Source organism: Apteryx rowi, unplaced genomic scaffold (assembly GCF_003343035.1).
Source record: "Apteryx rowi isolate R43461 unplaced genomic scaffold, aptRow1 scaffold_53, whole genome shotgun sequence".
Classification (NCBI taxonomy): Eukaryota; Metazoa; Chordata; class Aves; order Apterygiformes; family Apterygidae; genus Apteryx; species Apteryx rowi.
The window spans coordinates 930,937-955,513 of record NW_020450794.1 but is presented as its reverse complement, the minus strand read 5'-3'; the positions used below and the strand labels follow the sequence as shown (position 1 = coordinate 955,513).

The following is a 24,577-nucleotide window of genomic DNA, read 5'->3' as shown; positions in this document are numbered from 1 at the left end:
TGGAATGATTTAAAATACGTGTAGGACTACTACAAATCTTTTGGAAGTGTATAGGCTGCTTTAATTCCTTCTATGCGGTTATTCCATTTCGAAGACTATTAAGTCTTCCTCTGTGTACTGACTTCATTTCCGAAGGTTTGTCCCTTAGTTCTCATTTTCCACTTAGGAGGAAATTCTTTTTTTCTTTATTGAAGAAAAAAATCAAGTGCGAGGCCAGAGCCCCTGCGGTTGCTGGCCTGTTTGGGCGATAGCTCTGGCTCAGTGTCAGGCTGCAACCCCCCGTTATTTTGACTGATGTGCAGAGCGAAGCTGATGCATGCCCAAAGGGTAGGCGAGGGCTGCTGTCTTCTGTGGACGTGGGCGGTATATTCAGGAATACCTTGGGGGATAAATTCATTCAGATTGCTTTTTCTTTTCTCCCCCCTCCTTAGAATAATAGCAACAACAAAAATCGGCTAAAACAATACCCAAACTGGTGACCAGGCTTGCATTAAGGACTACGTAGTTTTTGTTTTTAACCATTGCTCTTCCAACTTAAATTTTATTAAATGTCTGCGTTGGAATAGCTGCCTAGTTTGGCTGTTAGTTAAGCAAAGCATAGCTGTGCAAGTCACTGAAATGTATGTCAGCAAATTATGATACCGGCCATCTCCTGGAAATATTGAGGTTTGTGAAATCTGTTCTTGGGGAAATGTGGTAAATCTGAGGTGCAAGGAATGGCCTGTTACTATTAAAAAATAAAATAAAAAATAAAAAAGCAAAATACTATAACTTAGTCAAGAGGCGAGAACATCCCTAAACTACGGCTGACCTGCAGCTGTAAAAATTGAGACAAAAATTAGGCTGGCTTTTGTGGGCTGGCGTCAAACGGACGTTGAATGGCACAATGGGGCTCAAGGAGGTGTTGCGGTCAGTCAGTCCTGTGCAAGAGCTGGGCGCCCAGAGCTTGCCCTGAGTGTAATTTCAGGGGGTTTCCAGCATGGCAAAATTTTGCAGGCCCCCTCCTTTTTTTTTTAAATTTTTTTGGATCACTTAACGTTCAGGGATCGTATCACAGCACTGTTTTTCAAGAAGATCTCATTGTAATGTATAGCCCTCAGCGGGGACTGCAAAACAAGGGAAAAGCTTGGAGGAAGGGAAGGAAAAACATATTGCCTACAACGAGAAGATCTGTGTAAATTTAATTGTGGCAACAGGAATAGTTTCTGCTTCAACCCATACCATGCTTTTGTCCCAGTAATTCCTCCTTTTTTGTTTAAAACTAGAAGGAGGGAATTTGGGGGGGGTGTCTCTTTTCAAGTGTTTTGTCCACTCATTGTGGAAAGTCTACATACTTTAAATCCAGGCTAATTAAAAATGTTGGGATTCAAACCTCATTTTGGGGATTATACAATGTAATTGGTTTGTTATATGATGAGTATTTGATGATCTTCACGTTCATCATCTAATCAGGCAAAAAACCCCATAAAATTATAATCCCAAAAGATGTTTAATAACAATTTAAACTATTGAAGGCTTTATTTAAGCACATTAGGGGATTATAAACGACATTTTTTTTAATGGTGCCAAGGGGTAGATTCAAGGACTTCAAACACCTTTTAAAAAACAAATTACCATGATTTAAAAAATGAATGGGCCAAGGATTTCTTTCATGTAAATCCCATAATTTAATCATTATTTTTAACTGCTTTTAAAACAATTTTCTAAAGAGGTTAAATCTCACCGAAATGGGAGACTGAGCAGAAAGTAAAAGACTTGACTGAAACACATTACACTTTACAGATTAAAAATGAATGGTTTTCTTTCCATCATGTGTCCAGGTTTTGAATCTTAATTGATCACCTGATACCACTCTAATAAACTAGAAAACATGCAATAAGCAACATACAATCTATTTAGCAAAGTTTCATTTGAATAGGAGAATTTATTAGAAAGTGGTATTTGAGTTTATTGAAGGAGCCACTTGATAACAGGATCTAGCTGAGTAAAACAGTATGTATCTCTAAGGACGTAACACTGCTTTTTAAAACAAAAATACTATCACACTGCTGAATTGTATGTTTCATTTATGTCCGATTATTTTATGGGCTAGCATCTTCTTAAAGATAAGGTGAGAGCAAGTGGCTTTCAAGTCCTCTCCCATCCGTCTATGGTTCTGAAATATTGCCCTTGTTGGGCTCCCTGCCTGCACTCCCATGTTGACTGCTTGGCTGTTTTTGGAAAAGGGTATAGCGAGAGGGTGCATGGGTACAAAACTAGACTGCTGAGGGCATGAAAAGGGGAAATGATTGGCTAAAAAACACGAGGATTTTATTTGTTCTCCTCTCTGGAGGGTTTGGACACATGAAAACAAAACAAAACTGAAACAAAATCCCCCAAAGTACAGCTGAAAACGCCCCTCCATCCTGCACCAGTCGATACTCGCTCTGCAAATGCCAAAGGGCTCCTGGAGGCTCATCCACGTAACAGGGGTCGTATTTCCATATATTGGACTCCGAATCTTTTTTCTTTTCTTCCCACCTTTATCCCAAATACACAAGTCTCCTCTTTCACTTGATTTTATTGTGGGCAAGGCTGTAAAAATCTTTCCTCCACACCTGCAAGGCTTCTCAGCACCAGCTGTCCCAAATTCCTGGGAAGGCCACGAGTTTTTGGCTTTTGGAGATGGCAGAAGGCCTTTGGTTGCCTGCTCACCGATCGCCGCCTAGCCGAAGGCTGCGGGACATAACCTGCCTGGCGTTGCCCAAAGCTTGGGGACGCTTGGACGATCCCTTCTGCTGGCGGAGGTGCTGTGGCAATACGCTCTAACCGGATAAAACGGGAAATTTCATTAAGGGAGAAGATAATTATTCCAAGGCTCGGTCAGAATTGAATTGAGAGCTCCAGAAAGGAGGACAAACAGGATTTAGGTAACTTGGTTTGAATTAACTTCTTAACCCTTCATCCTTCCCGGAGTTTGATGGAGGACGCTGACTGTCAAAAGCTGGAACATTTTTTTTAATCTTCCTCAAATTTTTCGCTTTGACCTGCTGCCCAGCCTCCAAGGATTGTTCCATTTTCTAACGTAGACAAACTCTGCCATTTTTCAAGAAAACGGTTCATTTTTTTGGAATACCCTCAGCAATGCTGCTGTTATTCCAATTTCATGATTTCTTGGAAAGCACACGTCTCACATATGGAGATCTTATACTGTCCTCTAGGTTATTTAAATTGCCAGTGCTGAGCTGTGCTACAAACCTTTGGTCTTAGACCAGAAAGGAAAAATGTAGGGTGCTTTAGTCAGTTGATTCTAGGAAACCAGATTCCTCATTTTAGCTATTCTCATGCTCAAAAGTTTGGTGTAGTCATAACAGCTGTTTTTACAGATCTGTGATTCAGTCTCACTTCTAATGAAGACAAGAATTGTGTAGCTTTAACCTTTGCCGTACAAAGCATCTTATCCTGACCTCCTCATAGGTCTCAGGAATAACAACGATCCGGGGAAGTATTTTGATTGAAATCAGAAGCAGGATTAGATTTTTGAGAGAGAGTCTGTTCCCACAGGACTATCATAGCTTTTGCCAGTTTCCCCCAATTTCCACCTTGGAGGCACTGTTGTACCCGTGCGGAAGCCACTGGCACGTTAAAGAATTTGAATTATTTGGAAGCTGCTGAAACACGTTAGTATCTATACACACAAGACAAATTTAACATCTGAGCAGCAGCGAGGGAATACTGAAAAGTTGAAACATGATAAACATTAATTCAGATGTTAAATTACACTTGTTCTGGTTGTACTAGAATTCCTTTTTTTTGCATAACTGTTCTCAGAAATGATTTTACTAGCCAGGCCATTTGCAGTAATAAGAATTTTTAAGTCAACAGTAGATACTGCTTTCTTCTCCACCCACTCTTTTCTTTTTAAATTTGCAGCTGTGATAGTTTGCATGTGCACCTTTGTTTTTGAAATTAGCCTCCTCCAGTCGAGGAATGGAAATGTGTTGTGTGACTTACTGTGTTTCTTCAGTCAAAGCAGATACCCGAAATTCAAGTGTCGTATTTTGAGGGGGGGGAAAGGGGAGGGAAAATCTGACCACCAATTTGTAAATCTGGAAGCATCCACAGAAATATTTTGGCAAATGATTTGAAATACTAAATGCAGCAAAGGAAACAGCAGTATGTTGGTAGGCAGTTTGTGAGCAGGAAATGAGGAGAAATTCATGGGCTCAGTTATTCATTATTAGTTGTTTGTTTAGCTTGTCCTCTGACACAGTTGCTACAAAAGAGTCTATGCTGATTCTCAGATATGCTTATGTATATAAGTGCCAGAGTTAATTTTTTATTGGCAATCTCCTAACTCTTTAAGGAGTTTCCCAGAGCACTGGTGTAAGCTAGTGAGTGACTTAATCAGATCAGGTGAAGTGCCAAAATGTGCGGCACCAAACCAGTTAGGCACATATCTGATGAGATGTGTTAACCCGCAGTGTACGATAAGCTTCCTTGCAAATAGAGTCAGATTTGGAAGTGATACGTAAAGTTGTGTAAGACAGATTCCCTTCTTCTGGCATAGGATATCCTAGCTCCATTTGCATGAACTTAACCTGCGTCTAAGTGAACTGAAACAGTGATATTGTGGTGAATACAGCAGTGGGTAAGGTCGCCTGTTTGCGGTTCCAGGGCAGGCAGTGAGAAGTGAGTAAATTGGCTTTCTAGCCATTTCAGAAGTTTTGGTTCCCTTTTCCTCCATTTGCCTTCATCTACATAATGGAATCTGCTCTGCTATAGTTTACCCATTTTCCCTTTGCATATGGTCAGCAAGCCCTATTCCTATATTATGTTTGCTGTATACCCATAAACAATTCCTGCAGAAAACTTTTCTCGTGGAAAGAAATTTTTTTTTTGTTGACGAAAAAGATTTTTCATGCACAATGATATCCTTTCCCCCAAAATGTTCAGCTGAAAATCAGTTTTTCTGTATGTGAACAACCATATTGATCAGATTCACCTTGACACTTCCAGTTCCTCACCCTGTAACTTAAGAGCAGTGCTAAATATATGTGTAGAGAGAGGGTAAGTAGGCAGAAGAGAATTTGAATTAATATGTAGTTATCTAATTTACCTCCCCTTTTGCATCATTTCCTGATTTAGACCCATGATACGTTGCAGCTTACTCGTTTCACTTCAGTGGTGGGCCATCATTTTAATAAGGCAAGTTCTATGAGACTTGCCATTAGATCTTCTGTTTTATGAACCAGAAACTTCTGCCCAGAAAGTACTTTGCAGACTTTGGATGTAGTGTGGGTAGTCCTTTCTTGGCTAGTGGCTGACCCATTCTAATTCAACCTGTACAGTACAAAATATTTTGGAAATGTGGGTTTTTTTGAGGGGGGAGCAAAATGTGTTCCCTCTGTGATACCCTGCATCAGTGATGCAAAAAGCGAGATAGCCTAATAAAAATAGGCATATGATGAACAGACCCTTATGGGAAGTTGTACATCTCAAGGAGTTTCTTTAAATTGAGAGGGGAAAGGTGGGGGGATGACTCTGTGCCTTGGGTGGCTTGCACCATTCATTCTCCAAAGTCAGCTTTGAAGTGAAGCTGTTCTTCCTAGACCACCTTTATTAATGTCAGCCAGAGATTTGGGGGGCCCTGGGTGCTATTTTTGGGAAGGTGAATGGACTGCGGTATGAGACAGATCTGGCTAATGGATGGGTCCAGTGGCAGAGCTCCAGCTCTTGCTTGCCGTGAACTTTGCGCTGATGGAGGAGGTGTGCCGCGCTCGCGTGGGAATGGGAGCGGGGATAAACCTTTGATTTCGGTGTCAGGCCCTGCACCTGACATCCAAATGTCTTCCTCTGGTGTTTGCAGGCAAACTTGCTCTCTGCTGCATGGCAGCCTTCCAGAGAGGCATGTCTCTAATTTGTCCTGCCAAAACATGGAGAGCTAACCGCGCGGGCTGCCGTTGTTCCCCAAGCTGGGATCCAATGGCAGGTTCATCAGCGCAGCAGGTTGTAAGCCCTGGAGGGCTGTTAACCACAGTTTGGGGCAGAATAATTTTGAAGCTGGTAATAACTGGAATCTTTGGATTCTTATGAATAAAATGTAATTTTAGTAATGTTTTCATAAACAGTAGTAATGGTGGCATTTTAGTAAACAGTGGCATTAGTTGCATCAAAATTGCACCACATTGGCTTTTAAATTACTCCACCTGTCTGTATGAATAGGATTTTCAATGTGGCAGCACACAGACAGCTGCTGCTAATGTTTTCTTCTCCCTGTGCAGATAATGCTGGCAAATCTACATGCATAAAGGCCTGGTTTGTGATGTAAAACGGTACCTGACCTGCTGGCTCTGGCGCTACAAAAGGAACAGCTTTAATTACTAATGGCCGTGTTTTAGTTTTGTACTTGTTGATGTAAAAATGTCATCTTAGAGGAGCGTAACCCCTGGTTCACTTCCACTGGCAATGTTACGCCGCCTGCGGTTATTTTCCAAATAATTTGTGTTCCTCCGCGGTCGAGGAGCATCCTGCCTTGTTAGCTCTCAGCTAATTAGCAGGGTCTGGGCCTTGGAGGTGCCAGTGCCCTCGCGTCCCACCAGTTCCCCGGCACCTCGGAGGGCCGTACCCTCGGTGAGATAGCGCCCGCGTGCACCTAATTACACTGAGGTGTGACCCATCCGGTGACTCGATCTGTCTGTAGGGCCGTGTCCCCCTTATATTAGCCCGGTGTGGTGCGGCGGTGCTGCCAGTTTGCTGGCCAAATTCTGGTCCCTGGGAAGCCCCGGACGCTGGAGGGCTCGGGTGGAGGTGAACTCGGGGAGTGCTTTGCCCTGATGGTGCTGAGCAGCCAGTCCACTCTTACATGTGCCAGATGTTTAAACTTTAATTGCCGCACCAAATTACAGCGAGGGGACTTGCAGGATCCTGGTCTCTCTGGGTTATTAGCTAAGCCGCGCAGTATCGTCTAATAAGGCACGCGCGCTGCCTCGTGCGGCTGCGCGTTGTCGATATTGGTCGGGAGTACGTGTTTGCAGGGCTGCCCAGGCCGGTCTTCGCGCGTGTGCGCCTGATTTGCAGAAGCGCGGCTTGCTCGCTCCCGAAAATGCACCAGGGCTTTAAAAGGGTTAAAGGCTATAATGGTGCCATTAAAAATACAGCTTGCCAATGAGCTATTTTGTGCGAATGGTATAAATATAAGATACACTTGTCTGGCTCATTTGCAAGCATTCTTTTTGACTTCTTTCACACAACTGGTGTTTTTGTGTTTAATTTAACAAGAAATGAGTAGTAAATGAAAGCTGCTGCCTGAAATCCCACTGTGAGCGTGTTTTGCACTTGGCTCCCCAGTGAAAAGGCAATTTGTGAAATTATGTGATAGAGTAATTAGATGAAGCCCGGGCTTCTGATTGTTGCCATGCTTATGTGGTAAAGGTTTGCTGGGGGAAAAAACGGATTATTACCCTGGCAAGTTGGCTCAAAGCTTCTTCATTTATTTGTAAACAGAATATTTAGTGACCGCATAGGAAGTAGCTGTAATCACCAGCTCGTAAAGAAACCACAGCAGAGCTTTTGGATTTTTACTGAGTGCTCATGTAAAATTTAAGCTGGGAGGCAGAATCCCTGTTAATGTAATTAGGATCTAATTTACCACCCTTTGCACACAGATGTAATAATGTCTAGATATTTATTCTATCTTTAAGCACATTACATATACCTCAGTGCAGCAGTTACTGAACAGAAACAGGTGTGAGCACTTTCCGGATTCATTTTTACACTGTAAACACACAGCGATTTAAGGGGAAATATTTACCAAAAAATGAGGGGAAAGAATGTCTGCAAATGAGGCAGTAATGGACAGTTGCCCTTTATGTACTGATGGATTTCTCAATGGTTAAGTAAATTAAAGCAAATGCTAGAAAAATCAATAGGCTTGCAGAGTCTTGGTTGTGCCTCATAGACTTCAGGACAGAATGACAGATGTGGTGCATATGACCCATTTAAGTATTAATGCTTGGGAAATTGCCTCTGCGTGCAAGGTTATAGGCCTAGAAATATTGTTATATTAAATTACAGACAATAATATTTTTAAGTATATATGGAATTTATATGTTTCAGTTTAGTTGTTCTTATGTGTTACATTTGTGCTGGAAGATTAGTTGTGTAGCTGTTTCTCTGGAACAGTAAATCAGTTTTAAAAATGTTCAAGCAGCGAATTGTCTTTCCGATGCTGTTGGGGAATGCCAAGTGTATTGCACGCTACAGGGATGTGGCAAATGTATTAAATATATGGCCACGTAGCGAGTGTGTTAACTAGCAAATGTAGCATATAAGTGAGTCTAAATTAAATGTCATTAAAGGATGGCTTTCCAAATGTTGAAAGGGTCTGTGCAATACATCGAATAGCTGTTAAATTGGGTTATTCTGTATGACTAAACACAGAATAAAATATGAAACCTGTGGTCAAGATGAGCTAAGTGAGGTAACCACCAAGTCAAATCTTTCTCACCCTTCTCTGCAAGCCCCACTCTTGGAAGTGGTGAGTTTGCAGAGGCGGGATGAGTAAAAATGGACCCTGCGCAGAAATTATCCCAAAATAGAGACGTTGTGATTAATCCAACTAGACAGAATAGCTCTAGATGAGATAATATTTGCCATCTATGGTTTTTGTCATTTCTTGGAGTACTTCTAGGAAGACAGCAGGGAAGTAAAGCGAGGTAGTTGTCTCTTTGTGTCATCCCTGGAAGGAGCAATGTGCAAACGCGTTGGGCCCCCGATTTCCGTGCCGGCACGAAGGCAGAGCAGCGTGTTTACTGCGTTTGCTTTCGGTGACGGCCTTGCGCACCTTGCCGGTTAGCCTGAGCTCACCCCGGACGGCTGCTTCTGCGCGGGGAGCAGCGGGTGCGTTTTAGATACGAGAGCGACGCTTAATATCGAAGAGAGCTTCAGGCTTTCCCAAGAGCATCCTCCTTCCTTGGCGCAGCTCTGCTGTGGAAGGAGCAGGCAGTCGGGTGCCTTTCAGATGTTAATTTGCAGGGCGAATTCCCGCTCGGTTTTACCGCTGCCTGTGTGAGAGGCGTCTTTTCCTTTCCCCCCTTTTTGTTTTTTTGTTCCTCGACTATCTCTAGCGACTTAAATTTTGGGGGCGCGCTCTCCCTTCCTGCTCCCCCCCCCCCGCCGCGGCGCTCAGCTCGCCCTTCCGCGAAGACGCGCGCGAGGAGGAGACAAAGGCTCCCCGCGGGGCCAAGCGCGGCGCGCTGCCCGGGGCCGCCACGCTGCCGCTTCGGGGCCCGCCGCGGGCACGGACGAGGCAGGGCGGCCGGCAGGGCCGGCGGGCCGGGGCCGCGGGTGGCGGTGGTGGCGGCGGCACTGAGTGACGACAGCCCCCCCGTGTCGTTTGTCCTCCCGCATCCCGCTCCATTGCTATGGCGACGAGCGGCGGTGGCGGAAAGTGGCCGGTGATGCTCCGGCCGCGGCGCCTGCACGGCAAGTCGGGCTCGGCGCTTGCTTGAAACAGCCGCCCGCGGCTGCTCGCCTCCTTCATCCTCGGTCTCCGCCGCGCAGGCTGCGCGCTCCCCCATCGCCCGGGGCGAGCTGGGCACGCCGGGCCGCTGGCGCCTTGCCAGGGATCCCGCTCCCCTTCCCCGCGGCGGAGCTAGAGGCGCCCGGGATTGCCGTAAAAATACGCTGACGTAAAACCCCCGCTCGGAACAGGGGATTGAGCATTTCCGTGCACATCTTTGTTATAAAAGTCATGGGACATTTGAGAGCGAGATTAGAAAAAGATACATTGGCTTTATGGCAATCGCTGTGCGGCAGGCGTCTTTAAGGCCTTGCATTTTAAGTCTGCAAAATCACGTTGAGCTTGGCGGCAAATGGCAGCTCGGAAAGAAACGGCGGTGGCAGAAACGTGCTTCTGCACTTCCAAATGTAAAAGTTTGCTTTTAAGAAACTTCTGGTATTACACTTATTTCCTTTGAACAGATTGATTTTTTTCTTTCTCTCTCTCTCTCTCTCTCTCTCTCTCTCTCTCTCCCCCTATGATGTTAAAGTACATTTGGCAGTAATCAGTTTATCCTTATTGGAAGCCGTGGTAAAAGACATAGTTGCTGAGTCAATTCACTCAGTTTACTTCCCCTGTCGAGCCCAACCGGGTCCCGGTCCCCACCCCTTCCAGTGAAAATACCATCAGTTAGAGGGCTGGCAGGAGCCTGGGGCTCGCTGCAAGTTGCTCCTTGGGGTTGTCCGTCCTGGACCAAAAAAGCTGGCACTCAGCGACATTCATCGCTTCCACCTACATGAAAGGACCGAGTGAACGGTGGGGTGAATTATCAGAGGAAAAAGGGGGAAAATTAATACGTTGGAGACAACTTCGGGCAGGAGAGAGAGAGTCATCGACTGATTTGCTGCGTGCAAGCTTCGCGCTGTGGTTTAATACCGCCCCTGAACCCCGAGGCTCAGTTCTCCTGCGGCTTTTCGCTGCTCTTCCTCGTGGCCTGACCTGCAGCGCTTCTACGCCGTGGCCGCTGCCCTGGAGGAGGGGGCTCGGCGCTCGGCTCCAGCGGGGCGCTCTCACGGCCGCGCGGACCCGTGCCTGCCCGCCGGGGGCCGTGCCCCGCGCGGTGACGTGAAGCGCATCACCTTTCGTAGCTCCTGCGTGGGGAACTGCATTTAAAACACTGCTCAGGCTTTGCCTCAGCGTGATGCCCTAATACATGTACTTACTCCAAGCACACTGAACTCCCGCTGGGAGAAAATAGTCCGAAGCAGAATCTTCATTCTTAAATCGCAAACCTTTTCCTCCAAAGCCTCTCGAAATGCAGAAGTGCCGGATAAAACGTTCTTCATTGCAGTCGCCTTCCCTCCCAACCGAACAAAGCAAACCAAAGCCCCGCCGGCCCAACAAACCCCGGCGATGAACACTAAAACTTTTGTCCGATTTAAATTTTTGCAACTGTTTATCTAGGAAAAAAAACCCAAAAGCCAAGAATGCCCGTGCCTCATTCTGCCCCCAAGTACAATGCAGCCTTGATAAGGCAGGCGAAATTCCTGTGGCCGTACACCTGGGCTCCTTTTACGCCCGCCGCTGCGGTTAGATGGTTGTCTAAATAAACAGAGATTAGGGGGAAGGCTTTATCGCCAAGCTGGCACTGGTTATCACCCAGCTTCCTCCCACTCCCTCCCTCCGATTGTGCCTTGTATGAGAAGACTTAGCAAGCATAACTTAGAGCTGATAACCTTTGAGTGTTAGTTCAAGGAAGCTGTGCCACAGTAACAGAAGTCAGGCAAACTGCCTCGCAGCCTCTCCGAGTCAGACGTGGTTTGCCTGTGCCACTGGTTTAGGAGGAGAAATCCTTGCTGAGCTCTTCTGCTGCAGGAGCCAGGTTTGAATCTGGCCTCCGCTGACGCGATCGATAATTTTAGTATTTGAACGGTGGTAAAAGATGCCAGGTGGAATGAACTCGTGTCTGTTCTTCAGATCATCTCTCTGCTGGGGGCCTTATTTTTAACTTTCTTTAACAAAGGGGGGCTGTAATGTTTCACTTGGACAAATTGCTTTAGCCCTGCAGTTTGGGCCTGAATTGATCTTGACGCAGCACTAGAAGAAGCTGCTGTTGACATTTTGGCTTGATGGTAAATGATATATTCCTCAGCATGGGCAATAAAAAGAGGCTGCCCGGAAATGGGCAGCTTATGGTCCTCCATAAAAGCAAGCAAGCAAACTCCTCGTGGTTCTGCACGGGCGTGAAATCAAAATACTGTCTTTTCCAAGGATGCCTTAGCGAGCTTCGAGGAACGAGTGACGTGCAACATGCTAAAAAGAGAATTAAGGTCCACGGGGTCCTTGGAACATGCATTTCGGGGAAAAAAAGGGGAAGAAAAGGAGGAGGAAGGCATCCATTCAGTACCGCAAGGCAATGTCAGCACGATGTTGGGAAACCAACTCACAGCTCCTGGGTTATTACGGGCATTTCTGCCCTTGTCGCTCGCATTACCACAGTGCCCCGCGCGCAGTTACACAAGGCATAAAGGCGAGGGTTGTTTCTAGGACAGATAATTGAACATTAATACTCGTTGACATTGTCGTAGGGATGATATGTCAACCTGACAGGGCCTATGTGCTTGCATCTGCTGATCGGCTGCCGACGCCGGGGAGGTTTGGCAGCTCCGACCTGGGGCCTCGCCGCCGTGCAGCCCGGGATGCTGCAGCCACTAATCCTGAGCTGCTGACTTGGGCCCGGATGCCCTCCCGGGAACTGGCGCTGCCAGTGGGCCGTTGCAGAATTGCATGGATGCCTGGATGTGCACACGCACCTCTGTGTGCATATAAAAAAATAAATGTGTAGATATATGTGTGTATATATATATATATGTATATATATATAAATGCAGTATATCAGCTGAAGAGCATCCTTAATGCTGCATATGCATGAGCTCTGAAATGCTCTCAGCCTATCAAAATAAAGACGTAGTAGAGGAAAAAAGTGGAATAGATGAAAAGTTCCTCAGAGTGGTAGAGAGTGCGATCAAGTTTGATGAGGTGTTTCTGATTAGCCCTGTCTTAGGAATTAACTGACATAAAGATGGTAGCAGAATTAGCTTTTTTTATTTTTAGTATCTCTCTCTTTTTTTTTTTTTTCCTTCTGGATGTCAACGAACCCTTCAAGGCAGCTTGCTATAGATAAAGTAATCATATTGTGATCACGCTCCTGTCCCCTCCCAGCCCAAATCCCACAAACAGTGCCTTTCAATATGATTTTATAATAAGTCTTCAGAGAGCTAATGCCTTTGTCACAGTATTTCTACAGCCACACTTTGCTGAAAAAGTCACTGTTCAGAGAAACAAGAAGCAGACAGAAAACAATTACAGGGGCCTCTGACACCAGAGCCAGTTCTACTTTCTTAAAATAGGGCTAAATATCATGTTTGTAATGTCTCACGTATAGTTGGGCTCTGCATAAAATGCTATAAAATAGGGCCCTTGAGAACATCCGTTATCACATTTTGGTTAACATCACAGATTTTAAAAATCCCAGTTGCACTGAAGCCATGAAATAAAGCTTTCATCTGTAAAGATCTAGTTTCTCTTTGTTATTAAAATAAATGAAGCCATTAAACAAAATATATGCATATAATAGTCAAGTTCATCATTTTGTATCATCAAAATGATAAATTTTACATTTTTTTTAATTGGAGCAGTCATCTTGGAAAGGTTTGTGTATAGAACAAGATCAAATGTGCCTGGTCTCTTTCTTACTTTATGACTTGTTAGCGGTGACATTTTTTTGGTCTTTAGCTACTTTCATTTAGGTCTTTGTAAATGAAAAGTGGAGTTGTGCTCAGAAAGGAGGGGAAAGCATGTAGGGGGCTTTTGAGCTTAGTATTGAAAAAAAATTAATTGATTATGTGCTATTATCTTCATGAATTATTAATGGCCATCGCATCATAACCATGCTGAAAGCAATGTGACATCTGAATGCTTTTGCTTCCTGATATGTTGGTTGTCTCTTTTGAGAGAGTATTTGTGCAGGCATCTTCCGTGTGGGGGGTGTTCGGACTGTGCCAGAGACAAGGCAGTGGATTTTCCACCTGGGGACGGGGTGGGCAGCTGCTTCTCGTAGGCCTTTTTTGAAAAGTCCCTTCCAAAAACTGCTATCTTGGTGTCTTCCATCCATCAGGCTGCAGGAGATACCTGCTGACGGTCTCACCTTGCAAAGATGAGGCTAATATCCCTTACGTACTCCAGGCAAGATGGTGCCTGGAGGTTTCCATACCCACATCCGATGCCGCGCGGGGCCCTTTCTCCCCCCTCATTCAACGGGGGCTGCTCCTGCATGACTTCATACCAAAGCCTCCTTGCAGGCAATGGGGCTGGTGCTGTTGCAGCCAAGCGGAGGGTTCGCCTGCTCCCCAGGCCGGTGAGTTCCCTGCACCTAATCACCATGTCTACAGTTGTGCAGACACGGTTGCAGTCACAGGGCTTTTCCCCACGAATCGGCCACCCGGAGCCCTGGGAAATACCTGGCACCGTGAATATTCCTGCTGAGATGCAAGGTCCATCCCACTGACCCTCAGCGTGGGAGGACTGAGTTTGCCCCCTAAAGGGTTGTTCAAAGCTATGTGAAATCGGTGGAGAGTGAGCTGCAGTGAGGCTGGAGAGGAAAAGGTTGTTTTTTATGGGAGAGCCCTCCCAAGCCGAGCACGTTGCCAAAAGAGAAGAGACAGATCCTAGAGACCATCTGTGTCTTTTTAATGAAGTATTTCTAAAGCTAGTACTCAGTGTATAGTGAACTTGTGGACAAATGCATGTTAATTTAGGGTTAAATCCAGAGATTTGGGGGCGAATCAGGGTCTGGTTTTCCCATCTCTCCAGAGATCTAAATCTTACTTTTTTGGTGCATGTCCTTGTGCATATAAATATCATCCTAGAAAATCACATTTATCTTATTCTTACATTCAGTAGCATTAGCAGCCAGGTTTCTTTGTTAAGTGGGATAAATAATTAATTGGAGCAGTTGCTTTCTTTTCCAGAGTTCTTAATTCAGCTCTCTGAGTTAAATTTTAGCCCAGGCTGGCCAGAGCCTCTGACATTTTTGCACAGTTCTCCACCCTGAAGCCAGTCAAAGAGATTTCACACCGCAAATTTGTGTAGAGAAATGCATTCTCTAGCCAGAAAGCAGAATTGCTTAGTCAAGTTTACAGAGTTTAAACTTGCCTGTATTATTCATATATGCAATATGACTGAACTTGGGCCATTTTAACAGAAGGAAGCTCGTTAGAGCCGAGGTCCAAAGAACATAATTCAGGAGGGAGTCTAGTGTTCAAGGTAAAAATAATGGAGAACGCTCTTACCAGGGATGTAAACGCTGGGATGCAGCTGCGTAAAAAGAGAGCACCGGAAATAGCTGGCTCTGTGCCGCAAAGTGGGAACCGGCTCTCGGGCAGGTAAACTGCGTTTGAATTGCCGCCTTGGGTCTACGTGCGTTCCTCCCTGGCAGATGTTGAATTGATAATGTCCGTGCAGTAAAGAACCCTGATCGCTTCTTTTGCCACCTTTGCAGCTTATGAAAATGCAAGCAGACCTTCCCATAGGAATACTGATAACAGCGATGCCTGGATAACGTATAAGCCCAGTGGCTCTTTGGCACTGGGATGGGGCAGCCGGAGGAGCGTTGTGGCGGGGAATTTACAGGCTTTTTAAGAAAAAACTTGCCTAATGCTTTTATATTCTCGTTTAAAAGCTGACGTTTGGTAACAGCAGCACGTTCAGGCATGCATGTGGTTTTTCTCTTCCTCGTTCTGGATCCGTAGTGAGATTATTATTACAGATGAAATCCCTGCTTTTTTAAAACAAGGCAATTTATTAGATGAAGAGAGCAGCCTCGTCTCTTAAATTTACCTACAGTCAAGGGTTAATTGCATCAAAAGCATTGCGAAGCGTGGTTTATTTTATTTTATTTGTTTATTTTTGCTGTTCACACACACCCCCAACCCTCCAAGGCAGCTGTGGCGGCAGTTAACAGGAAAGCAAGAGGACACTGATGAATTTGGGACACCCACCCGCCCTGCGAGGCTTTGTGGCGCGTTTCGTGCCGTTGGCAGGGCGGCTAGCTCGTCTCGGCAGACCTCGCACGTGGCCGTGGGATGCCGGGGAGAGCAGCCTGCGGTGCCAGCGCCCGGCTCCGGCACTGCGACCCATCCTGGGTTGCTCTAAGGGTTTTGTCACCGATACTCTTTTCAGGCTCTGCCAGCACAACCCTCTCCAGAGCTTGGTTTACTCGCTTGCAAAAATCACCGTTGCCGGCTGCTCTGCTGGTATCATAGCTCCCAGGGTATTTGCTGCCAAATTTGCTGCTCCCAAAGGCTCCGAGTCATCCAAAAAGGCTCCTTTTTTTTAAATAACTTCCTGCCCCTTTCTGGCTGCAGAGGCGCACTTGAAAACGCAGGCTTGAGCAGTTCCCAACTCAAAAGGCAGATAAAAAGAGTCGGAAGAGGAGTTATTTGTCGTTAAAAGTCGCACTAACAGGGGCCTCTGCCTCGCTTTGGTTTCGCTGCGCAGGGTGGAGTTGTTCTGCGTTGGTTTGGGGGGATTTCCTGGCCTTCGCAAGCGATGCAGCGGTGAGAGGAGGATTTGCATGTGTTAGGATTTTGGTGATGCTCTTAGAGGATTTCGTGAAAACGCAGTGATTCAAATGTTGCCACATACTCGTTGCTAGCAAGTACATAGCACGGATTGCACCACGCTCGCTTTACAAGTGTCAGCGTTTTCCTTCCAAAACTCAGAAACATCCGCAAAGGCCCAAACTTCAAAGGAAAAAACCATTCAAATCGAAGCGGTGCATTTCCTCTTTTGCAAAAGGCCTTGCCTTGCCTTTCCCTTGTCATGGCAAAAAGGCTTGATTTTTTTTTTAATTTTTTTCTTTTAAAGCTAGTATAAGGGGAGAGGGAAGAAGGGGAGAGTCATTAAAACGCAGTTCTCTAATTATTATGCGCCGTTATTTGTCATCTTTATGGCTTTTCTATAGTTTTCATTGCACCTTTAATAGCGCGCCTGGTCAGGAAAGGTGAGGGGGAATGCGAGCACACTTGGCTGCCGCCGCTAGCGCCTGCGAGCCGCGCGCGAATCCCTGTCCCTGCAGATTTTAATGTCCCCGCAGCCTGCTGGCAGCCTGCTTCCAGCTGTGGCAGGCACGATGCGGCGAATTGCTTTTGAATGTTCTTTACTCAAATAGGCAGTAATTACAAGCTTAAAGAGGTTTAGTGGTCCAGTAAACTACATAATCACCCCCGAATTAGCCCGGGCTCATCAGTTGCAGTCCAGCAAGCTCGCGCCTGCTGTTTGCACGCCGGCTCCGCGGCGCGGCAACCTGAGCAGCAGGTGAGACGGCGCTGCGCCGTCGCCGGGATTGCAGCGGGAGAATTAACACCGGGGCAGGCGCGCTCGCTCCGGGAAGCGGCACTTCTTCGGAGAACGGCGGTGTTTCTGCCATGTTTTGTGGGTTTTTTTTTCCCCCCTCCTGAATCTTCAAATGCATCTTTTTTTTATGAAGAACACGTTGTGGTTTCGCTTATAAGTCGAGTGGGCTTTATCCTCTTACAAGGATACGTTGTGAATGTTTAATGGTGGACAGGGCATCTGTTCAAGGACTTTCTGTGCCAACAAAGAAGCGTTTCCAAATAGCAGCATTTTTTTTTAATTTTTTTTTTCATTTCCTTCCTTAGTATTTTGTCCAATAGAAAATATCCAAATGTTAAAAAAAAAAAAAAGGCGAGACCACTTGGTCACTGCGTGAGAAAAGGTGGGTGAGCCGGGGCCAGAAGCCTCCCAAATTGCCCGGTGGCTGCGGGCACCGGCAGCGGGTGCCATCTCCTTAGGAAACCTCCGCAGCGCACGGACGCACCCAAAACAGCCCGGGAAAACCAGCAGGAAGCCCAAAGGCACGCGCTAGGTGCAGCTCCGCGGCGTTACCCTGCTTGCCAGCGGTTGGGGAGTTGGTCCCCAGCCCGCCCGTCTGGAAAGTCATTTCAGGTAGAGAAGGGCAGTGGGAAAAGGCTGCTGGTTAAGAGATGTTTACCTGAACAGATCTGCCTTAGGCTGACTCTAAAACCAACCGAAGCACTTTCAAGGCATGATCAGTAAGTCCTGATTTCCTTTAACCTGCAAGGAAACACTGCTGCTAGGGACACGGCTTTTTTTGCCCTGCCTCATAGAAGCCTCTCACCGAGGAAAGGCTCTTGGATGTAATATTGCATTGTTTTCCGTTGCGTGCTACACCAAAGAGAATTTCGCTGATCTTTCCGATGCAATTTTTATTTTAATTACTTTGTCCTTGGCTATTTTTAGACTGCGGTACGGCAATAAAATAATCATACAGAAAAACCAGCCAGAGAATGGGGAAGTGCATCGCCCATGTCGCATTATCGCATCAGTTGTCTTCACACACGAGCAAAAAGTCGCTTCTTAAGTGCATTAAGGAAAGTTAATGTGCGTGTGCCAGGAGTCCGCATGCATGTGTGTTTCTGCGTGCACGCACATACAAGTACTGAAGGAATGCTTAACCTGGGAAAATCTCCACGCAATTACCCTGGTATGAAGTGGGAGTGGCTGCATGGGCTTAAATTTAAAAGTGGTATGAGCCAGGGTAAGCTCCAAGCATTGAGGTCTATCGGAGTGTCTCAGAAAGGAAATAGCAGAAGCACCATGGCTTGGAACAGCTAAAGCCGGACTGGAAAAGGCAGCGGGTAATATATGGTATGGAAGGAATAATATTGTAGCAGCCAGGGGATGGATTAGGTCAGTTAAAAGGTTTTTCCATTTTCTGCCTGCTGTAATATCCTGTGCAGGGGAAGATCTGAACTTTTTTTCCTTAAGCACCTCGAGTGCTCACATTCAGAATAATTTGATGGGGCCACCAGAGAAGTGTTGGCAGAGCATCCCGAGCCATACCGTGTCTCTCCGTCAGCCTTGCGGAGGATATTTATGTTAGCGAATGCCAAAACTTGTTCACAGACAACTCTTGCAAGAAAATTATTTACAAAAGGGGAAATGGGAAAAAAAAAAGAGAAGCACAGAGCATTTTTTTTCCCCAGCATAACTTGTTCATTAAAAAATGCAACCATTGCCCATACCTCTTCCTCCCTTTTAAGCTCCCCACAAAAAAAATAAAAAAGCCTCTTCCACCTCCCACCCTCACCAAAGCAAAACAAAGCCAAACCCTGTTTAATCTCCTTGCCCGGTGGACACGTGTTCAGATGTTAGAAGTTGTGGGATATTTGCTCCCTGTTTTACACCCCGCGTTTTCCTCTCCGTCTGCGCGGCCTTTTGCAGAACAAGCGGTGGGCAGCGTGGCAGAGCCCACGTCGCAGGGCTTGGCTGCGGCCGTGCGGGGATGCGGCTGCCGGTAACGGCGCATATTTTTATGCGTTTTTAACCTTCGTGTGATTGAGCGTGCCTGTTGATTTTGCATTTGTAGCTAGCAGTTCAGGAATTCGGGCAGCACCGAGATTTATTAACAGCAGTGCCACGAAAATCCTGCTGCAGGGGTATGAAACTATTAGAATGATTTGAGGAAATATTTTTTTTCGAAAGAGGAAAAGGCTGGTTTTGTCTGTGGGGTGGCTGTGTCTTATGGCCTGCGTTTTCTTGCTACACTGAAAAAGCAACGAAGCGTTTTAAATGCCAAATCCAGCTAACACTTCGACAGCATTATCAGGCTGACTCACTGCTCTAAGCCAGGGAAAAGACTGTGCAAACTTTACAAAGGGTTTTTCTTCCTATCCTCGCCGATGCATTTCTAATAAAACGACTTCCTGCTCGGTGTTTCGTGTTGCCTTCAACATGCTAGCCGGCCCCGCGTGATAAACGGGATCGAGATTTCGGCTTCCGAGCTGCCTTTTTTTCCTTTTTTTTTTTTTTTCCCTAGCAGCTCACCTCAACTTGGCAACTTTTTATAGCCTCGACTGAATATAAAGCAGGTCACAGAGCCTATCTATAAACTGATTCACGCAGCCTGAAAAATAGGCGAGCTGACTTAAATGCATGCCATTTATTGCTCAGCCTAAACGGAGCGCTGGAGAATTAAGAAAGCAGGTTGAAATCTTGTGATTTTACTGATAGCGTTCCAAGCGTTTTTGGCTACTTTGCGGATGCAGGAACCCCCCCCCGTTATTCTTTCCGAGTCCAGCATGTGTGAGGATACAGGACTCGGCTGCTATAAATTCAAGCTATGTTCTTAGACTACACCATGCACTTGCTTTTGTAATGCAAATGGCAGGCACAAAGTGTCCCTTTGATAATGTGCAGCGAGGAGACAAAAAAGCATTCAGGGAAACAGTAAAACTAATTCATAAAGCTGGAAGACAATGAGAAAGCATTATGGATATTTCCAAAAAAAAAAAAAAAGAAAGTGTCCTAGATCAACTTGGTTGTGAGCAAACGCAAACAGTTCAGATGCGAAACCTGGGGGGGCCGGGAAGGGAGGAGCAGCGACGTGCTGCACGGGCGAGGTGGCTCACCCCGGGCAAGCTGGGATACGGCAAGGACTCGGCGTAAAACTGATTGCCGGTTTGTCACCCAGGAGCTGAACCTGGCTTCGTTTGGGTTACTACGTGAGAAATCAAGCTTGGGTTGCTGTTCAGATATTAAAAAAAATAGTCCTAGGGATTTCTTGTCTTTTAATGAAAGGCATTTTGAGGTTATAAAATGGTTATTAGACAGACGGTCCTGAGGGCATAAATTTGGGGGCATAAATTTTGAGGGGGTTTGGCCGTTATCTCGGCGGCTGGCTCCGCGCAGGGTGACTTTCACGTTTTCTGCAAGCGTTGCCCTGCGCTGTTGCAGTGGGCAAGGCAGGGAAGGGGGGGGATGTTACGGATACTCGCTTACCAGCGCAGATAAGATAAAGTGTATTGCTGTCCTGGCATGCAACATTTGCAGTCTGCGGTGGAAAATTTGATGAAAGGAGTACGTTTGGACAAGGGGTATCATTAAGATATAAACTTGGACACTTTCCATCTGTATTTACTGTAGGCTTTACCCACTGGCTGCAGTCGAAGGCAGTAAAAAAGCCGTATTGATTGTTTGCTAAAAAGGATCTCTGCTGTATCAAGAAAAAAAGCCTTTTATTAAGAATGCCGCTCTCTGCATACCATTCATAAAACAGTGAGGAGAGAATATGATGCAAAGTTACATTTTTCTTTCTGTCACTTTGATTTCTTTGTTACTGCTAAAATGACTGCTCTGACTCATATTTTGCATAGTTATTTTTACCTTTTCAAATGCTCCTTAACTGTTCGTATTACCCTGGGCAAATCCCCCAGGGATAATTTTCATTTGCATGCAGACTTTGATGGTGTTATTAAGCAATCACTTCTGTACTAAGTCATTATTAAAAGTAATACCACAGAGCCTCAAAAACACATTAATGGTGCCAAACAATCCACATTTCAGCGCTAGATTTATGGGAAGGGAAAAGCACGAGCTCTCATACTGTTAGGTGACTGCTGCTCCATAATGCTGCAGCAGCTTTCCGGAATCGAAAGGCGCAGGCGTTACTGGGAAATATCGGAGCCGGATTCGTCGTCCTTATTTGCTGTCAGCCTTGTTCCTTCAAATGCCTGTTGCACCTACCTGCTTCCTACCTGCTTTCCTTCGGATTTGCCCTTTCCCGCCGGCTGTGGCAAGCAAGCCGGAGCGCAGTCTGCCGGTGCGCCCGAGCGGCAGCGGCGCTGGGAAGCAGGGTCGGCCTCGCCGTACATAATCGCGGGTTTATGGCTTTCGCTGGTTCTCGAGGTGTTAATGCAGGTCGAATGGGAAACGCTCCGGCAGGACCCTGGCAGCTCCTTGCGCTGCCCCATCGCTAATTCTGATTGCGAGACCCAAAGGTAATTTTGTTTGCTCTCCTAATGCGCCGCCGCTCTCCCGGTGGTCCGGCGTGGCTTTTCTCAAATTCCCATCCCGATCAATTGTTTGCAAATAATTAAGCTTTTAAGAGATAATGGTAGGAGCTAATGTACACAACAAAGTGAAGGTCTCGAGTCGCTGTTTATTGAGCAGGGGTACGATTTGCTTTGATACGCCAAAGTGATCTGAAGGGATCGGGGTGCTTGCCAACTGGAGTCTGTGCATCGGTTTTAGACACAATTGCAAATAGACACACACAAATATATATATATATATATAAAATATATATATATATAGTATATGCATACACCTGTGTGTGTGTGTATCGGTGTCTTCATCCCTGCCGAGCAAAAGGTTAGAAAGCGTTTGCAGGGCGCCTGTTGTCACATGCGCGGCATAAAGACGAGCAGAAAGAGTTTGGACTGAATTTCCTATTTCTTCATAAAATGGCAGTTCTCCAGGTTTTGCCCCCTTTCGCTGTGTTGCAACGTGATGTCTGCCTTTGCCGGCAGCACAGGCCTTACTAGCCCTGTGGGTGGGAATGCAACAAGGCTTTGAATGTTTTTATAGCAGCCTAGCCTGTGGCATGCTGATTCTTTGTCAAGTCATTTTTTTTTTTAGCCTACAAAGGAACAACTCGCACAATCCGCAGAAAGCTTATATAATAAGGATGCCCGGCGTTTAAGATATTTTAAACGCACCAAGTTGTAGTTAAAAAGCTTGCCGCATTGTGAACCTTTAGCTAAGAGGGATTAACTGCACCAAGTTATGGCTGTCATGTGATTATAGCAATTATAGATTTTCGTGAAATTGAAAGTTGATGCTGTACTAGGCTATGAAAAAAAAATCAGATGACCTTAAGCATACCACAATGTAAAGAATTTGGGGTTTGGGACTTTTAAAGCAATTATTTTTACAGTGACTGTATTATTCCGATGGCTAATTTTATCCAGTCTTGTCTATTTGGAAAAAAGTCCAGAACAATTGAAAATTGCTTAATGGAGACAGAGTTCTCAATTCCAATAGCTAGAGGCTGTCTAGTAATTATTGCTTGCTGCATGAAATTAGACACAGTTTGTTCAATTACTTAAAATTAGATCACATGTAAGGTGGCAAAGTGAAATAAGAAAAAAGAATAATTTTGTCCTTGCTTGAAAGTAAAGTAATGAAATGGGAAGTAAGCTATAAAGATGAAAAAGTTACAAATCTTCTTTGTAGCTTTTGGAAGAGAAGCTAAATGTTATGTTTAGATAGATGGACATAAGTCAAGTACAGCTATTTGTTGTGGAGGAACATGTATATAACGTAGACTATAAAATTCACACTATATTTTTGCATGTATGAAATGCAAATTATCTGTAAAAATAGATGTAATTCCCTTCCCTGTTTCCCCCACTTTACAATTCTGAGCTCTGGGGGTTTCACGTAGAGGCAGGAAATACAGAGGGGAGTTTGGAGATAGGCAGGTTATCTATGGGCTTACTGTCACGAAATAGTATTTTTAAAAGAACAGAAGGCTATCTGAGTTGCCGGCTGCGTGTGTGAAAATACAGTATGGTTATATATGTCACTTATGACACTCCATCACTGCCGGTTTTGGTAGTACAGCCATATCTTTCGAAGCTGAGGACCACTGCAGTGTCCTTTGAAATGGGCCCGAGAGGCAGGAGGAAGTTAATGGAGTTAGAGCAAAAAATCTGTGTTTGGTGAAGGGAGGTTATTCAGTCACGTACCATAGCCATTAGATTTCAGATTAGGCTGTTTACAAGAATATATAAAATCTGCTAAATAGTTATGATAGCAATAAGATTGCTGAATTTTACGAGGTTTTAAATTCTTACACTTTACAAGGTTTCGGGTTACATCTCTCGTAATATTATGCTGGAGAATACATCCAGGAAAGTTTCGGAAAAATGGATCTGTGTATAACGACAAATGCTTTGTGGCGAGCAGCTGCTGAACGTGTTGTTTGGCTCGGTCTAAACAACGTTATCGAATAATCTTGCCCAAATGTTCAAATAATGAAGTGCCTTGCAACAGGTCGGGTCTGAATTCAGGAGGTACTGACGCTCAGACGTCCAGCTTGGGAGTTTTCTCACTTGTGACACAGTGCCGCAACCAGCTCCGCAAAACAGGGTTTCTCCGGAGACTTGTTACGTTTGCAGCGCTGGCTCATTTTCTTTTGAGACAGTAACATTATTACAGCAAGGGAAAGGATAGAAATTATATTGCTAACGGCATTGCTAAATTCAAACTTGGATGTGGTTTTCGCAGTTGATTTATTAAGCAATTTGTATTCGTGCAGAAGTGAATTTTCTGAGAAAGCAGTCAAGTTCTCACAAGAAACTTAACTTAGGATTTAATTTTAACATTAACCTCAATTAAACCAGTATTTATTTTCTGTCCTTTAGGATTAGTGCAGCACAGCTATGTTAATGTCAGGCAAAAATGTGCTGATCATTGACCTTATATTGGCCTGTGTACAAAATCCAGGCATTTGTTTATGTTCAGGATGCTGATCTTCTTTACAAATTATTTTCGGGCATGGGCAAGATTTGTCGTCACTGTCTCAGAAAACATCGGCGCTATAGTTTTATAGAGAAGTGCTGTATGACATCCTGTATGGCTCTGTGAAATACAGAAAAAGAAAATCGCACTTTGACTCTAGTCACTCGTTCGAGACAAGCGCAAAAACTTCCAGCTAATGCAACAAATATCCTTCTCGAGTATCGAGGTACTGCCAGTATCCTAAGCAGTTATTTCTCCACTTCACTAATCTTTATAATTGGCTTGTCTTTTACTGCCGTTAATTAAATGATGTAGTAGCCCATTAATAATTATAAGAGTGACACACCTCAGCATTTTCACCTTTCAATAATAGATGTCACGCTTCTGTTTTTACTTTTTTTCTTTCTTTTTTTTTTTTTTGAAATAAAAAGTAGGCAAAGGAAACATTGTTTTAAATGTGTATATTTATTTTGGTGTCTTGTAGCACCCTTACCCTTCAGAAGAACAGAAAAAGCAGTTGGCACAAGACACAGGGCTCACTATACTTCAAGTGAACAACTGGTAAGTCATTTTTCAGTGTTTCTCTAGAGCCGCCGGCCCCCTCGGGCTCCCGCTTTGCACCTTGCGGCGCCCCGCTCCCCCCCGCAGCAGCCCGCTGCCGTGCCGGGGCCGCGGCGGCTCCGCGTG

General features: G+C 45.2%; 1 protein-coding gene across 3 annotated transcripts in view; it reads left to right on the top strand.

Moving 5' to 3' along the window:
• MEIS1 (Meis homeobox 1) overlaps window positions 1-24,577 on the top strand; it is a 103,759-nt gene that overhangs the window by 57,003 nt on the left and 22,179 nt on the right. For all 3 annotated transcript variants that reach the window (XM_026080750.1, XM_026080751.1, XM_026080752.1), the window contains exon 9: window positions 24,375-24,451. In XM_026080750.1, the coding sequence (XP_025936535.1) occupies window positions 24,375-24,451 (77 nt within the window). The remainder of the gene's footprint in view (window positions 1-24,374; window positions 24,452-24,577) is intronic.